General features: G+C 34.6%; 2 protein-coding genes across 2 annotated transcripts; both read left to right on the forward strand.

Moving 5' to 3' along the window:
• The first annotated feature begins 4,351 nt into the window (after positions 1-4,351).
• Positions 4,352-5,287, forward strand: LOC123632453 (olfactory receptor 4F15-like). Its single transcript, XM_045542772.1, has one exon. It carries the CDS (start codon positions 4,352-4,354, stop codon positions 5,285-5,287), a length of 936 nt encoding a protein of 311 aa, XP_045398728.1.
• Positions 5,288-13,056: 7,769 nt separating this feature from the next.
• Positions 13,057-13,968, forward strand: LOC123640716 (olfactory receptor 4K14-like). The gene has a single exon (XM_045555287.1). It carries the CDS (start codon positions 13,057-13,059, stop codon positions 13,966-13,968), a length of 912 nt encoding a protein of 303 aa, XP_045411243.1.
• The last annotated feature ends 4,257 nt before the right edge of the window (positions 13,969-18,225 follow it).

Here is an 18,225-nt window from a genome sequence, read left to right on the forward strand (position 1 = left end):
ATTATTTGACTTTCTGTCTTAGAGACTATTTTTTTCACTAAGGTTAATATAAATAATGTAAATGAATAGTTTAAGAGCCATTAAACTTAGAATTTACATCTTCTCCCATGAATAACCATAAGGAATAAAAGTAGCTTTAATATGTCTATCATATAAGCTGTCTCAGAAATGAAATCTCGCAGGACAATGGCCAATGAATGCATTGAGTAGATATTGGTCATTAATTCCCAGTTCTGCTAATTTTTTTATTCCTAAATATAAAATCTATTTATAACTATGTGTCTTGAACAATGATGAAGAATGTAAGAGGGAGTTAATTTCTTTGTGTTTCTCATTCCTTGAAGCTGCTGAGGGCGAAACCTGAGCTACAGAGGTAGGAAGGATATCGACTCTTTAACTTTTCATCATCTGTTTACATAATTATCCTCTCCTCTTTTTTTACTCCCCACAATCTATTTCTCCTTTTTTTCCCTTTTTCCTTTGTTAATTCTCTTTATTTGATTGATTGTCACTTACACTGTCTGATGTCGTTAAGGTCTTGTTCTCATAGTTAAAATTATATTAGGATATGAAAATAAAATAATCTTCAAAGTGCTGGTCTCTTTGTTAAAATACTATGTGAATTATCTTGAATTGTCCATCTCTTTTCTCTCTGAAGATTAGGGTCATGAAAACGAAATTAGTGTCTATGTCTTAGTTATATCATGCCTACTGATACAACATGAGGAAGCATGCCAGCTTTATGTTTGCCAGAGGAATTCAATCACTATTCCCAATCTGAAAAGTTTGTCTATTTATTTCCTTTTCAAAATAATTCCATGAAGTAGGATTGCTATGACACAGTTAAAAGATTTTTTGCTTCTATCACTCCACTACCCTGTGGGATGATTGCACACTTCACATTCCCATCACCTGAGACTAGGAAGCGCTGCTTCCTTCTCTAATCCCACAGCAACAACAACTTTAATAATTTTGTTCAGGAAATAATATAAAAATAAAATCTACTTTTTGAATTTAAAGTAAATGTAGAATGGCTTTTATAACTTCAAGTTTAAAAATTAATTTATATTGATTTTATTAAAATTGTATAATTTTACATTTAAGATTTACATCAACTAGAACTTGTTTTGCTATAAAATGTATGGTAAGATACTTAAAATTTTATGATTCGGTTGACCTACAGGCTTAACAACCACAGAATGCTATGATTTGGGGGAGGTAAACCTTTATTTTCCCACATACTTGTAATGCCTTCTTTATCAAATACTAAATTCCCTATATCTATCTAATTCTTACTATGTTTTTGTTCCATTTATCTGTTCAATTTTAGTCAAATTAATCACTGTTTAGTTATTATAGGTTTATGATACATTCTGATATATTTATAGAAAGCATTCTCTTGTCTCCCGCAATTTCCATTACAACTTCGTTTTAAAATTTAAAATTTCCCTGAGTTTTTTTTTTCTCTTTTTTTAGAGAAAAGGTGTCACTCTGTCACCCAGGTTTTAGTGCAGTGGCATGATCATAGCTCACTGTAGCCTCCAAATCCTGAGCTCAAGTGATCTTCCTGCCTCAGCCTCCCGAGTAGCTAGGAACATAGGCACATGTGCCACAATGTCCTGCTAAAATTTCCCCGAGTTTTGAAGTAAATAGAGGCAAAGAGTGCATTCAGCAGTCTTTTCAATTGCCAAGATGAGAAAATATATAGACTGAAAGCAAAAAAAAAAAAAAAAAATCAGAAATATTTGCAAGTGAAAATTGTGTGCCTGGAGATGAAATGTAAAGGACAGACAAGAGCCGGGCGTGGTGGCTCACACCTGTAATCCTAGCACTCTGGGAGGCTGAGACGGGTGGATTGTTCAAGGTCAGGAGTTCAAGACCAGCCTCAGCAAGAGTGAGACCCCGTCTCTACTAAAAATAGAAAGAAATTATCTGGCCAACTAAAATATATATATAGGAAAAATTAGCTGGGCATGGTGGCACATGCCTGTAGTCCCAGCTACCCGGGAGGCTGAGGCAGTAGGATCGCTTGAGCCCAGGAGTTTGAGGTTGCTGTGAGCTAGGCTGATGCCACGGCACTCACTCTAGCCCGGGCAAAAAAGCGAGACTCTGTCTCAAAAAAAAAAAAAGGACAGACAAGAGTGCTATACAGGTGTCTACCCCAGACATCTAGGAGAATGGTAGTGATATTCATCAGGGCACTGGAGTAGATTACAAAATGATGAGCTCATGTCCCACGTGTTAACTTGAAGGCGAAGATCGATTGCACTCTATAAAGTAAACTTTAAACTTAAAAACAAAGTTTTACCACATACAATTTTGGATATATTACTCTGGAGTCCAGGGATAAAGCTACACATTTAGAATTCAATATGTTGGTACCATTTAAAATAAATAACCTGGTATTTAATAAAAAACAAATACACCAGAGCTCTCACACCAAAAATTAAGGATAAGCAGAGGGACAACCATCACTGTGTGTTAGTGAAAGACATAAAGAAGTCAGAAAGGTAGGAGAATAATTAGGGCAGAGCTGTCAAGAAATGGTCAGATTGCCTTCAGCTGCAATTACAGAAAATCTGGCTTATACAGAATCAAACAAACTACAGTTTGTTTTTCTCAGATTAAAGAAGAAACCTGAAAAGAGATCATTGCTTTTTTTGGTGAAGTAGCTCAACATGGTTTTGGGCCCTAGGTCCTTTCTAAATTTTCACTATTATTTCTAGTACATGAGTTGTAGAAATTCGTGGTGGCCACACCCTCAGAAATAACAATAGCATTAAACGCATTTAAAAACAGACCAGGAAAACATCATCTCCACATGAAAGTTTGTCCTTTAATTTGAGAAGGAAAGTCCTCCAGAGAAGACATTGGTTTATAACTCATTGAACAGTTCTGGGTCATATGCCCGATATTTGATGAATCTATGGCCAATGAAAATGGGACTATAGCAACTGGTTTAGAAAAATTATATAATATGCTCCTGATCTGAGATAAGGCTATTCTCTTCTAAAATTGAGAGATTTCAGCCCATAGCTTGAACAAATGGAGTTTCTGTTGGCAAGAGGTAGGAAGAGGAATGACTTTGTAGAAGCCAAGAAGCCAAGGGCAGAAGTAGTTACAGAAACAAGGCCATCATAAACAGGATCAAATACTGCAGGGAGATCAAGAACAATGATCATTGAACACTGATCATTGTGTGAAGTATTCAGAATCCAGATTTTCTTTCTATAAAAAAGCCATCTGTGGAAACTGAATTGTTTTGACTTATTGGGTGAACAAAAAGTAAGGGTTGCCAATGAAGCACTGGGAAGAGAAAAGAGTAATTAGAAGGAGATTTGATTCTTCAAAAAGAAAGTTTACTATGTTGACAGGTAAAAGGATGCAAAAAGTTGAAGCAAGTTTAACTGAAGGATATTTGGGGAGATCCAGGGTATAATTGAAGGGGTGGTCCTTAGAGAGCAGAGCACTGTGGTTGAGAGCATGGATTACAGGGTTCTATACATCTGGATATAAGTCCTGGCTCCAACACTTGATCCTTCTGAGACTCAGTTTCTTCATTTATATATGGGTCTAATAAAACAGTATTTATATATTGAATTTTATGAGATTTAAAAGAGATAACATGCTTAGAACAAAGCTCTCCATGGAAGAACATAAGTATTATCTATTAATATTATCATTATTTAAATAACATTTTTCTTTACTAACAGATATTTAGTCTTGTCCATAATTTATTGAATATTGAGGTCCATGCACACACCATAATAATAACATGTCATGACCTAAACATTATGAACAATCTCAGTCTGTGCACCTGACCTCCATAGTAAATTATACAAACAAAAACTGAACATACACATAAAGTGAAACGTGTTGAACAGTTTTTGACTAAAAATCTCTAGTTCACCAGTGCAATAAGAAATTCATCTAAGGATAATTTTCAACCTAGTAGGAGAGCATTAATGGTGAGTAACTGCTGTTACCCGAGATTATTATGGTGGAAAAACACCTAGGCAGGTGGCCAAGGAAAATGTCTAGAAATCCTTGGGAGGCAAAATAAAACAAAATAAAAAGTCTGGTAATGTAATATGAAGGGAAGTAATCCCACTTGCCTCTACCTAATATATTTATAATTTTCTTTCTCTATTATAGAATCACTCTCCTGAGCACCATAATTCTTTTGTTTCCTTTATTTTTTCTTATCTAATTTAATGATTTCTAATTCTCAAATATGCAACCCACAGAGCACACTGGCAGGATGAATGGGGAATACACTTTAGTACCACTCATTCTGACTTATCATTTTCTATCCTCAGGTGGCTTGAAATCAGCTCTGCTGCCCACATCAATGGATGGACTAAATGACTCCTTGGTTTCTGAGTTTGTGTTACTGGGACTGTCTACTTCACAAGGAACAAAAGTTTTTCTCATGTTGACATTCTCCTTGCTGTATTTAGGGATCATCCTGGGAAATCTCTTCATTGTGATTTTGGTAATTGCTGATTCTCACCTACAGTCCCCTATGTACTTCCTGCTGGCCAATCTGTCCTTCAATGATGTGTGGGTTTCCTCTACCACCATCCCCAAGATGATCTTAGACCTCTCAAATGAGTACAAAATAATTTCTTTTCAAGGTTGTATGACTCAGATATGCTTCATCCACATCATGGGAGGAGTGGAGATGGTGCTGCTCATAGCCATGGCATTTGACAGGTACACAGCAATCTGTAAGCCTCTCCACTACTTGAATATTATGAGCCCTAAAAGATGTGTTTCCTTTGTAGTCACTGGCTGGGTAACTGGGGTGATCCATGCTATGTCTCAATTTGCTTTTGTTATAAACTTGCCTTTTTGTGGCCCTAATAAAGTAGACAGCTTTTATTGTGACTTTCCCAGGATCATAAAACTTGCTTGCACAGAGGGAGCCAAGTTTGAGTTCATCGTTGCTGCCAACAGTGGGTTTATGATCATGGGCACCTTCTTTCTGCTCATCCTTTCCTATATCTTCATTTTGGTCACTGTCTGGAAACGTTCTTCAGGAGACTTATCCAAGGCCTTTGTCACTTTGTCAGCTCACATCACCGTGGTTGTACTTTTTTTCACCCCATGCATGTTTCTCTATGTGTGGCCTTTCCCCACATCATCAATTGACAAATATCTGTTCATTGCTGACTTTGCTGTCACCCCTGCTTTGAATCCTGTCATTTATACGTTAAGGAACAAAGATATAAAGATTGCAATACAAAGACTGAGCAAACATGGACATTATGACAGATTTTGCTGACCAGATCTGTATTTGGGGCTCTAAAACTGTACATACGCCTATGTGTTGAATATCTCCTCTTAGATATTTGCCATCTAGCATGGCTAACTGGGCATACCATCTACCTACTTAGCATATGTCTTCTACTCCTATAATGCATTTATTCATTGCTTTTACTACTATGGGAAATGTGAATCCACAATGATATTAGTTATTTTAGCAGACCTCAACAATATCTATAAATAATTTTTTGTAATTTAACTTGTGGCTATTTGACCATAAGAAAGGATATAATGACATCCCTTATGCTTCCCATACGGTTTGCAAATAAGCTGAAAACTTGCTTTGGTGAATGTCAGGAATCATCATATAGAATGGTTGGTTATATACGTAGGACTAGGAGCTCTGCTTGGTTACTTAGGTTGGGTTCCCTCAGAAGAAGATTCAAAGACAAACTTTAAATGCAGGTAGTTTACTTCAAAGCTAATTTTTGGAATCATCAATGAGGAAGTAATACTGAGAAGGGAAGGATGCTTATGTTGAGAAACACATGTGGGATGCAAGCCTACTGTGCCCCTCTAGTAGACTATATAGACTCTGTGCTTTAGAATTGTGTCAATTGAAGGGCAAGGTATATGGAATATTTAATAAGTTTTAAGAAATGCATTAATTCTTGCATGTCCAGTCTGTCTCACATAAAATATTCTGTGTGCACTCTAGGAAGCCAGAGATAAGCTATCAGATAGACTTTTTGGTGCTTATAATAAAGAATCATCGCCAATAAAAGTAAAGGACAGCCACCTAATATTGCTATGTTACCTAGAGAAGTGCCAATTAAACTTTTTTTGCTCTTAATTTACATAATATTAACCAGTAAGTAAGCATAAATAATTCTGTCACTTAAAATATTTCTCTGTTTCTCTGCTTTTAACAAGTCTCACAAAAACAGTAGTTCAAGGTGGCCACTCAGCCATGGGTTCAGCAAGTCAGTGATCAGCCTGGGGTTTCAGCTACCACAGCCGGCCATCATCTTCCACCAACACAAGTCATATGACCTCTGTCACAAAGGAATTTGACATCTTAGCTCCAATACAGAAACTATAGCTATAAGCCGGGAGCAATGGCTCATACCTGTAATCCTAGCACTCTGGGAGGCCGAGGCTGGAGGATCACTTGAGCTTAGGAGTTTGAGATCAGCCTGAGCAACAGTGAGACCCCATCTCTACTAAAAATAGAAAAAATTAGCCTGGCATTGTGGCACACACCTGTAGTTCCAGCTACTTGGGAGGCTGAGGCAGAAAGATTGCTTAAGCCCAAGAGTTTGAGGTTTCAGTGAGCTATGATGACACCACTACTCTAGCCTGGGTGGCAGAGCAAGATTCTGTCTCAAAACATAAAAACAAAAAATTTTAAAAAACTATAGCTATAGATCAAAATAAATTGAGATTGTTTCAACCTCCCACAAAAAGAAATCAAATCAACAGAAGTATATTTTAAAATTCTACTCTACTTCCATCTCTAGAATCATTGTAATTGATTCACTTTGTATCTTTGCTTCTGAATTTGAGAAAAAGCTCCCTATCAGATGATGCTCAACTTATGGAAACTCGAAAACTAAGAGTCTCCACAAAACAGGGCATAGTCTGTCCATAAACATTGACCACTCACAACACAGAGCTCTAGACTTGTTCACCCCAGAAGCTATTCTCCACAGTAAATATATTCCACACCAAGGATAATGAATGCTCTTAGTAACAGTATCCAAACAAAAATTATATTGTTTGTTTCATTGAATTCTACCTGTTTTGAAATGTAGTTGGAATTTGAAATCAGCTTTATGCATGAAGTGTAATCTGATCACACATAATGATGATTCCAAGCTGAGATAAATCTTATATGCTCTACTAATTTCTTAACATCTCCCTTACCCCCCTTTCTTCTTCACATTTAAACCAAATTTCAGAGAAGTTTAATATCAACTTTCTATATATAACCACTGGGATTTTCTGGAAGTCTTGTAAATCTTCCAGAGACCTTCAGGGGTTTTGTTTTCAGCTAATTCCTGGGACTGATTTCTGGACTCTCTAGAGCAAAGGACCTTCCAGCACCAAGTGGGATGCCTTCTACACAGTCCCAGAGCTCCCTAGGGATCAAGATTCAGGAGCCCCGTTCTCATATCATAATCCATAGTTCTCCCTTATTAAGGGATGGCTATGGGCAGAGATATATAATGGTATTTAATAGATATTTCTGAACAAGAAATTGATTACTAACAGTATTGTTGGTTAACAGTTTGTGTGAGGAAGAATCTTAATGAACCATATGGAAGGAAATTTCCAAAATGCTATGAAAATCAGTTATTTGCCATAGAAACCAAGGCTTTAGAATTTAACAAAGTCAGAATGGCACCAGTGAAGTAAGAGCCAGAGAACATTAAATGTGGACTGTAGTCATGCTGCTTTCCAGCTCTGTGACTTCCAACAAATTACGTTCACAGAGATACAACCTCTCACCTATAAGATTTATTTCATGGAATTTTTGTGAAAATTAGGTCAGACGATGTGAATAGAAACTCCTGGCATGTGAGGTATATTCACATTCATATTTTTACTCCCTCTTTAGTGAGTATTCTGCCTTGAATTATTTGAGGATAAAAATTAACACTTAGAACCTGAATATTACCTTTCCCACTTGAACATCTTATTCTTATTAAAAGTATTTGCCATGACATTCCTTTTCTGCCTAATAATATTAATTGAGCTTTATAGTTTTATTAATACCCTGATATATAAATCAACACAAAATATTAGTAATAGCTTTTAAGGAAAGTAGCGAGGATGAGAAAGCAGGCAGGGGCTTTGATATAATCCACAACACTCAGGATCTCTTTCATCTGATGTGTCCAGTTGTGAATAGGCCATGCGCTATGAAAATGTTCAATAAATTCTTTTGACTTCACTAGAGAAAACTAGGTCATCCAAAATTAGAACTTCTGAAATTTTCAAATTCCACTCTTATGTTCCAAACGTTGCCACCTGGAGGCCCTGTTTAAGGCAGAATACTTCTGGTTTTACACAGTACAATGGAGAGAAAACTTCTAAACAACTGCCCCAACACTAATGATAAATATGCTTATAGACTTTTTTATATGGACATTGGCCATTCATTTCATCTTTTTGAAAGACTTAAGAAGACTCATATCATTAAATATGCAATCAACCATTTGACCAAGCAAATTCACTCTCAGGTATTTGCCAAGTGAAATAAAAACTTTTGTAACATAAATTCATGAATGTTCACACCGTTTTATTTTTAATCAATAAATATTGGACACAACCCTAATATCCTAAGGTAGAGAGTGGATAAATATATAGTGATTCATCCATATAATGTAATACTACTTAGCAATAAAAAGAATCTACTGATACATGCAACAACGTTGATGAATCTCAAGTGCAAAGTGAAGAAGGCAAGATTCAAAAAGTAACATACTGTATGATTCTGGAAATGCAAATCAAAACCACAAGGAGATATCACCTCATACCTGTTAGGATTTCTATTATCCAAAAGAACAGATAAAGAGTGTTGGCAAGGATGTAGAGAAAAGAGAACCCTTTTATAATATTGGTGGAAATGTAAATTAGTACAGCAATTATGGGTAATTGCTATTATGGATAATAGTATTGATGATTATCAAAAAATTAAAATAGAACTACAGTATGACTCAGCAAGTCCTCTGTTGTATGTATACCCAAGGAAATCAGTACCTTGTAGAGGTATCTGCACTCCTATACTCCCATGCTCATTGCTGCATTATTCACAATAGCCATGATATGGAAACAACCTAAGTATTCACCAATGGATGAATGGATAAAGAAATTATGATATATATATATAGATATATGGATATACATATAGACACACACACACACACACACACACACTGGAGTAATATTCAGCCTTACAAAAGAAGTATATACCACCATTTGTGACAACAGGGATGAACCTGGAGGACATTATGCTAAATGAAATAAGTCAGACACAGAAAGAAAAATACTATATGATCTCACTTATATGTGGAAACTTGAATAAACAAATAGAAACAGAGTAGAATTTTTGTTACCAGAGGCAGGGAGGGGGAGGAAATAGAGAGAAGTAGCTCAAGCTTGGTAGTTGTTACAATCCAAGAGTAGATAAGAGTGGGAAGGAGAGATGAAGGGGCCTTCATTATTTGCTCCAAATGTATCTAATGAATTATTTGAATCTTATTAAATTAGGCTGTATTAATATATTATCTCATAATAAAGTATGAATTGGAAACTATCCTTCCATTATCTTTTCATCACTTAGAGAAATGTTCAAAATATGGTTATACACTCAAACTGTTTATTTTCAGAACCCTGCTCAAGGAAGCCCTTAGATGAAACCTAAATGTTCCTTTCAGTCATAGGAACCAGAAGTTCAAGCAGGCCCTTAAGTCATGAGCACAGCTGCAACATGCCGATGATAAGCTGGATGTCACCTGCCTATCTACGTAACTAATGTAACTTCTGCTGGGACTGACATCTTAGTTCAATTTTATGACATGGTAGATAGAGACTAAATAGAAGAGTGTTATATCTTCCTAACAAACAGAATAATAGAACCATTTTGTTTTTGACAACTTTATTCAGTTATAATTGGTATACAATAACTGTACATATTTAAAATGTACAATTTGATGAGTTTGGATATATGTAAACACTTATCATTACCACAATCAAGATAACAGACATATCCAACACCTCCCAAAGGTTCCTTCTGTCTCTGTTTTTGTTTGTTTTGTGTGCAGTTTTTTGAATTAAGGTTTATTTTAATTCTTTGGTTTTTTGGTTTTGGTTTTTGTAGAAACACTTAACGTGAAATTGGCCCTCTTAACAGATTTTGAAGTATACAATACCATATTGTTAACTATAGGCACTATGTTGTACAGTAGGTCTCTAGAACTTATTGGACTGAATTTTTATACACATTGAATGCTTCCCTATCCCCCCTCCCCCAGCCCTTGGAAATCACTATTATATTCTCTACTTCTATGAGTTTGGCTATCTTAGATACCTCACATAAGTGGAATCATGCAGTATTTGTCTTACTGATTGGTTTATTTCACTTAGTATAATGCCCTTAAAGTTCATCTATGTTGCTGCAAATGACAGAATTTCCTTCTTTTTTAAGGTGGAACTATACTCCATTGTATGTATATACCACATTTTTCTACTGAGTCATCTGTCCATGGACACTTAGGAAGTTTCAATATATTGACTACTGTGAATAATTCTGCAATGAACGTGGAAGTTCAGATATCTCTTTGACATACTAATTTCATTTCCTTTGGATAGATACCCAGTGGTAGGATTGCTAAATCATAGGGTAGCCCTATTTTTAGTTTTTTGAGGAACCTCCCCACTGTTTTCATAGCTGCTGCACCATTTTACATTGTCACCAACAATGTACAAGGGTTCCGATTTCTCCACATCCTGGCTAACACTTTTTATCCTTTGTTCACACTTTCTCATTTTACATTTTTAGTTGTATTTAACTGGTCTAACTTGAACCTAACATTGAAAAGGATGTAGGGTTACATGATGTCTTCAATTTAGGGAAAGCTGGAAACTAAGGATCCCTGAGGAGCATGAAAGCAAAATTGTTTCCAAACTCTTGGCTCTATCTAAAACACAGAGCTGGAAAGTTTCCAACCCGGAGGCTACTCATTATAGTATATATGTGCCATGCTGAAGTACATACTTTGTCACCAACACTGGTCACTGCAGAAAACAAATTGGACTTCATTTCAGAGTTAAGATAGAATCTAGAGTAAGCATTATCCACCAAGAAGAATGTGGTTTCACAGATGATTCCTGTAGGGTAAGTATATTACAATCTATCTGATTTTTGAACTTCTACTTTCATCCCACCACTAATTTAGGAATAATTTTTTATGTAGCCTTTTTCCATACATATATATTGATCTTAGAGTTCTAAATGTGTTATTTAGTTGATATGCTTACTGAAAATGTTATAGATTTTCTCTCCCAACTTATCCCTGGGACTCTTACAGTAGAGTCTCACACACTAACAAAAGGCATTATTCTTCTACAGTCTTAGAAGTTCCCGGATGCCAAGATTTGGGAAGAATTGCTTTTCCAGGCCATCAACTTACCTTAATATTTTCTAAATTTTTTTGGATTTGGGCTGTTCTACCACTTGATCAAAGTAGTAAATGTAAAAAAACTTAGTCATTAAGGTTAAGTACATTCCAATCTGAAGACAAACAATGACATTGAAATGGTTTCAATCAAACATAAACTTCTTTTCCTATTGTAATTGGCCATTTAAACTTGTATCTGGATTACCTCTTTATAAAACAAAATGTCTTATTTCACAAATCTTAATAATTTTCTTAGTCTCCTGAAACTCAAGATTCCTATCAGAAGCTATTTCTAGTAGGGAAGTTATATTAAAGGCTTTGAAGTCAGCCAGTCCTTAGTCCATATTCTCACTTTGCCACTTTTAGCTATATGACTTGGGAAAATCAAGCTTTCAAATCTACAGAATGGAAATAAATGTTGTAATTAATAAAATATAATGTTTGTAAAGTGCTTCACACAGACCTGGCACATACTATGTGCTAATTAGTCACCTTTTTAATCTTCCAGTTTCTAGCCTGAAATGAGTAAATTAAAAAAAGAGAAAGGGAGATAAAGAAAGACAAAGGAAGACAGAAAGGGAGAAAAGAGGAAAAGAAGGAAGGGAGGGAGAAAGGAAGAATAGAATGAAGGAAGGAGGGAGAGAAGTAGAAAGAAATAGAAAAAAGGACTTGGTTTTCTGGCTTATGGAAAATATAAATATTTCCACAGAGGTCAATTTAAATAATATAGATGGATAATTTAAACACAAATGAACTTAGAATTTATATTTTCTCCCATCAAGGACAGTCATGACTAAAAGTAGCTTTCAGATATCTATCATTTAAGCTAGTCTCAAAAAAGAAATCTGTCTTACTAGTGAGAGTCAAGGCCAAGTCAACGTATGACAATAAATGACATTGCTCAGGCCATGGAATAGATGATTTTGTGGAAATAACTTCTCACAGGAAATTCAAAATACATGGAACTATGTAATGCTGGAAATGTGTAGTCAGCATCTGGGGTCTCCTTTAGAATATAAACATCCTTTCTTAAGTCATTTAATGAATAGTTTTTCCCATGTTTGTAATCAACTTTGGTTCAATTCTGTCTATTCATACATATCCACCTAGCAATAGATTTATTTCTGAGAATTATGTGTTTTTATCAGAAATATAGCATTACATTATTGCCCTGGATTTACCCTGGTAAAATAAAAAGCCTCCAAATATACTTTACAGCTATGCACTAAAGATAGGTCTTTCTGATTCCCTGGAGGAGAGGTAGATTCAAGGCTTGAAGAAATTGTTTATGAAAAACATTTACTTCTGACATTTTTAATCAGATAATCCATTTTGGATACCCCTAAGAAATGTAATTCTAAAGGGCAAATTTTTTGACTTACCTTCTACACTTAGCTCCCCTTCTTAGCCACAAGGCTGTGCATAGATCTAAATTCAAGAAACATTTATTTTCAATTTTGAATTTAGTAAAATGCTAAAATTTCAATTTTGTACATGAGACATATTTATCTACTCACTAGTACCTGACAATAAGTTTTTCTTTCTATTCTAGTTCTCAGTTCATCTCTTTTTCTTTGGGTCCCATTAGAATATATTGTACTAAATGGAAGAAGCAAACCAGTCTGCTGTGTCTGAGTTTATTTTTCAGGGACTTTGTAATTCAAGGAAGCTCCAGAGACTCCTCTTGTTGCCATTTTCTATACTTTACCTGATGACTGTTGTGGGTAACCTCCTTGTCGTGCTACTAATCATCAATGACCACCGTCTCCATTCCCCCATGTACTTTCTCTTAGCCAACCTCTCATTTGTCGATTTCTGCCTTTCCTCAGTAACTACCCCTAAACTGACCACAGACTTTCTAAAGGATAATAAGACCATTTCCTTTGGGGGCTGCATGAGTCAGATCCTTTGTGTGCATTTCTTCGGAGGGGGTGAGATGGTGCTTCTCGTGACAATGGCCTATGACCGTTATGTGGCCATCTGCAAGCCACTCCATTACTCCAGCATCATGAACAGACAAAAGTGCATCTGGCTAGTTTTGATATCATGGACCATTGGCTTTCTGCATGCCATGAGTCAGCTGGCAATGATTTTAGATCTGCCCTTCTGTGGACCCAAAGTAGTGGACAGCTTTTTCTGTGATATCCCTTTGGTGATCAAACTAGCCTGCATGGATACTCAGACTTTGGGAACAGTGATAAATGCTGACAGTGGGGTTTTGGCAACAACTTGCTTCATTCTCTTGATGATCTCCTATACTTATATCCTATTAAGTGTCCGCCTTCACTCTAAAGATGGAGCATCGAAAGCACTCTCTACCTGTACTTCCCACATCACAGTGGTGGTGCTTTTCTTTGGACCCTGCATCTTCATCTATCTGTGGCCACTCAGCATTACTTGGGTGGACAAGTTTCTTGCTGTGTTTTACACAGTAATCACACCTCTCCTGAATCCAGCCATTTATACGCTGAGAAATCAAGAGATTAAAAATGCCATGAAGAGGCTGATAAACTAGCATATGGATTCAAGGAATTATTGTTAGGTATCTCATGAAATCAGAAAATCCACTGTGTGCACCCCAGTGTGACCACATTTTTGACCTGTAAACTGAACTGAGAATATTACTTATTCATATCTGTAAGCTTCAGTAGTCCTAGATGTATGGTTTATGTTTTCTGCATTATGAAAATAAGGTCAAAAATCCAACACTTAGATTCTTACCACTTAGAGAGAATAATAATTCTGTATAAATATGCCTATGTATATGTTCAAAAATTACTAGATGATAACAATAATGATAATGGTAACTATATAAATAATTTCCACTATTTATTAAACACCATTTGTGTTCTCAACACTGTGCAAAGCATTTTACCTGGATTATGTATTACTTACAAAATCACTTTGAGTTAGTTATCATTATTCCATTTTTAAAATACATGACATATCCATTCTAATTCTAACTCAGCTAGAGAGTTTACTAAAGATATTTCAGTGGTCTACATCTATTTAGAAAACAAAATGATAAATGGATCACTTACGTGCACATATGGAAGTAACATTCATCGGGTGTTGGGCAGGTGGGAGGGGAGAGGAGGATGGATAGATAAATTCACACCTAATGGGCACAGTTTGCACTGTGTGGGGGATGGGCACACTTGTAGCTCTGACTTGGGCAGTGCAAAGGCAATATATATAATCAAAGCATTAATATAGTATATTAATATATAACATAATATACATATATTATATTATATTATATTCTGAAATTATAATATATAATATTCTGAAATTTAAAAAAATGCTCACTGTCACTAATTATCAGAGAAATGAAAATTAAAACTATAATGAGATATCATCTTACCTCAGTCAGAATGCCTATTATTAAAATGTCAGAAAATAACAGATGTTGGCAAGGATGCAGATAAAGGGGAATGCTAATTCACTGTTGGTGGAAACGTAAATTATTACAACCTCTATGGAACAGCATGGATATTTCTCAAAGAATTAAAAATAAAACTACCGTTCAATTCAATAATCCCTCTACTTGGTATGTACCCAAAGGAAAAGAAATAATTAATTTATCACATCACTATTTACAATAGCAAAGATATGGAATCAACCTAAATATTCATAAACAGATAATTTGACAAGGAAAATGTGATATATATACACAATAGAATACTATTCAGCCATAAGAAGACATGAAATCATGTCTTTCACAGCAACCATGGATGGAACTGTAGGCCATTATCTTAAGTGAAACAAGTAGACACAGAAAGACAAATATCACATATTCTCACTTATAAGTGAGAGCTAAATAATGTGTACATGTGGATGTAGAGTGTGGAATAATGATAGACAATGGAGATAAGAAGGGTGAGGGAATGGGAGGGGGATGGATGATGAGAAATTACTTAATGGGTACGATGTGCATTATTCAGGTGATGAAAACCCTAAAAGCCCTGACTTGGCCACTATGCCATCTATGCATGTAGCAAAGCTGCACTTGTACCCCATAAATTTATATAAAAAAAACCTCCAAGTGAAATTTTTTAGTTTATATTTGCTCTATTCTTGGCACTTCCATATTTTTCAAATATCAATTCATTATTTCTCAAAATTCTAAGTGAAATGAGTAGTTAAGGATACATAGTGGTAGTTGCTCTTTAACCTGATATTGATTCAAAACAGAATCAGTGATTTTGGTAACTTCCAATAATTCAATGAACATCTAAAAATCTCAAATTTGAGAAAATATCAGGTCTACATAATTACTGCTCATCACATGAAATTTTTCAGTCTTCTTGTTATTCTGTTCTGCATTTCGTGATACTTAACCCTCGGGAAAAGCAATGTGCATCAAAAACCTAGTTTCCATAGAAAGCAAATAATGGAGTGAATACTGGTCATTATTCCCAGTTCTGCTAATTGGTTTCATTCCCAAAGATAAGAGCTAATTATAACTATGTGTCTTGAGATGTAATAATAAATCTAAAAAGGAGTAAATCTCTCTGTGTTTCTTATCCTTTGAAGCTGCTAAGGATGAAACTTATACCTGCACAGGTAGGTAGGATACCCACTCTTTCATTTTCCAGTTTCAGTTCACATAATTATCCTCCCTTTTGTTTGCTCCCCACAATATATTTCTCTTTCTGTCTCCATTTTACTTTATCTCAATTAATTGAACAATTTTCACTCATTTTTATTAATAATATCCTGGTTTTATTCTTAAAGTTAAATTTTGTTTGCTCCCCACAATATATTTCTCTTTCTGTCTCCATTTTACTTTGTTAGCTCAATTAATTGAACAATTTTCACTCATTTTTATTAATAATATCCTTCTGGTTTTATACTTAAAGTTAAACTTTGTTACAAGATGACCACAAAATATTATTCAAAAGCTCTAGTGTTTTTGAGAAAGTGATATGTGAAGTATTTTGAATCTTCCATCTCCTTTCTCTCTGAAAACTAGGATCATAAAGATAAAAAGTAATGTCTGTGTATTGGTTATCCCATTCTATGGACACAAAAGGAAACAGTATACTGTCTTTATTTTTACCAGAGGAATTCGATCATTGTTCCCAATCTGAATATCATCAAAATTATCATAATAGGTAACACTTATTTAGCATTTACTATATGCCAGAGCATTTTATTTTTTCTTATTTCAACTCATTTAATCCTCAAAACAACCATATGAGGTGGTGATTCTTAATATCTGTCTTTTGCAGATATTAAGAAATGCAGGCACCAGTTTAGTAACACACCCTAGAACACACAGCTAGTAAACGCAGGATCTGAGGATGCAAACAGTTGGCTCCCGTATCTGTGCTCTTACACATTGCATTATGCTGTGTTTTGGAAATTGCTGCTATATAAATTTTCCTTTTCCCTCCATCAGTTTTGAAATATCTTTTTTTAAAATTAGAAAAACAATAAATGGTACCTCTAAACATACAGTAAATCAAATTGGGGAAGAAGAAACCAGCATAAAATTATTTTAAATCCCACTACCTATATAAATTTTGAGTAAATCTTGAATATTTACTCATGCAAAATGCTATTTGGTTCCCCCCAAAATAAAAAGATTTATACTCTATTTCCTTGATTTATTGATATTCTTTCCATGCTAATTAATATAGACTTAATAACCACTTATAAAGTCTAAAGTCTACACTGTACTAATTTATCCATTTGCTTAACTAATAAGTCTCTTATTTTTGAATAGCTCATTTGTTTCTACTTATAATCAAAATTAATACTCATAATTAATATAAAATAACTTTACAAATATATTTTCTTCTATTTGCTTGTTTATTTCTTTATAATTTATTCCATGAAATAGGATTACTATGTCACAGGTAAAAGATTTTTTACTTCTATTACTCTTTTGCCCTCTGGAATGAATGATTGCACATTTCACATTCCCATCAGCTGAGACTGAGAGGCACTGATTCCCCTATCCCACAGCAATAATAGGTTTAATCATTCTGTTCAGGAATTAATATAAAAAATGGAACCTACTTTCTAAATTTGGAGTAAACTTAGAAAGGACTTCTTAACCTCAAATTTTAAAAATTAATTCATGTGTATTTTATTAAAATTTTATAATTATTGTTTTGCATTTAAGCCTTCCAATCATCTGGCAGTTATTTTGCCATAAAATGTAGATAACACACAGTTCAATATTTCCAATGTTGTGTTACATGTTTAACAACTTTTGAATACTATGACCTTTTAAGCAATCCTTCATTTTTCTACATAATTACAATGCCTTCTTTATCATACACTAAATTTCCTAATATGTATCTAATTCTTGACTGTGTTTTTTGTTCTATTTTCTGTTCAATTTAGTCAAATTAATCATTGTCTAATTATCATAGGTTTATGATATATTCCAATTTCTTTTTCAGAAAGCATTCACTTCTCTCCTGCAACTCTTGTTATGTTTCCTTTTTCAAATTTCCCTGATTTTTTTTTATTTTAAAATATTACAGGTGTACTAATAATTTTGGTTACATGAATTACTTTTATAATGATAGAGTTATGGTTATCTATTTTCCAGAAAGCATTCACTTCTCTCTCGCAACTCTTATTAGGTTTCCTTTTTTAAATTTCCCTCAGTTTTGACATTGACTTTTACATCATTTTGTATTGTTTTGACAGATTTCCATTAGATGTTTAATGAGCACTGCAGTTTTCCTATGGATTACTTCAGTGAGAATTGATATTTTTATGACTTGCAATCTTTTTTTTTCTATTAGCATCA

Source organism: Lemur catta, chromosome 1 (assembly GCF_020740605.2).
Source record: "Lemur catta isolate mLemCat1 chromosome 1, mLemCat1.pri, whole genome shotgun sequence".
NCBI lineage: Eukaryota > Metazoa > Chordata > Mammalia > Primates > Lemuridae > Lemur > Lemur catta.

Coding starts and splice junctions, on each gene's coding strand:
- LOC123632453 (XM_045542772.1), top strand. CDS start 4,352: ATGGATGGACTAAATGACTCCTTGGTTTCTGAGTTTGTGTTACTGGGA.
- LOC123640716 (XM_045555287.1), top strand. CDS start 13,057: ATGGAAGAAGCAAACCAGTCTGCTGTGTCTGAGTTTATTTTTCAGGGA.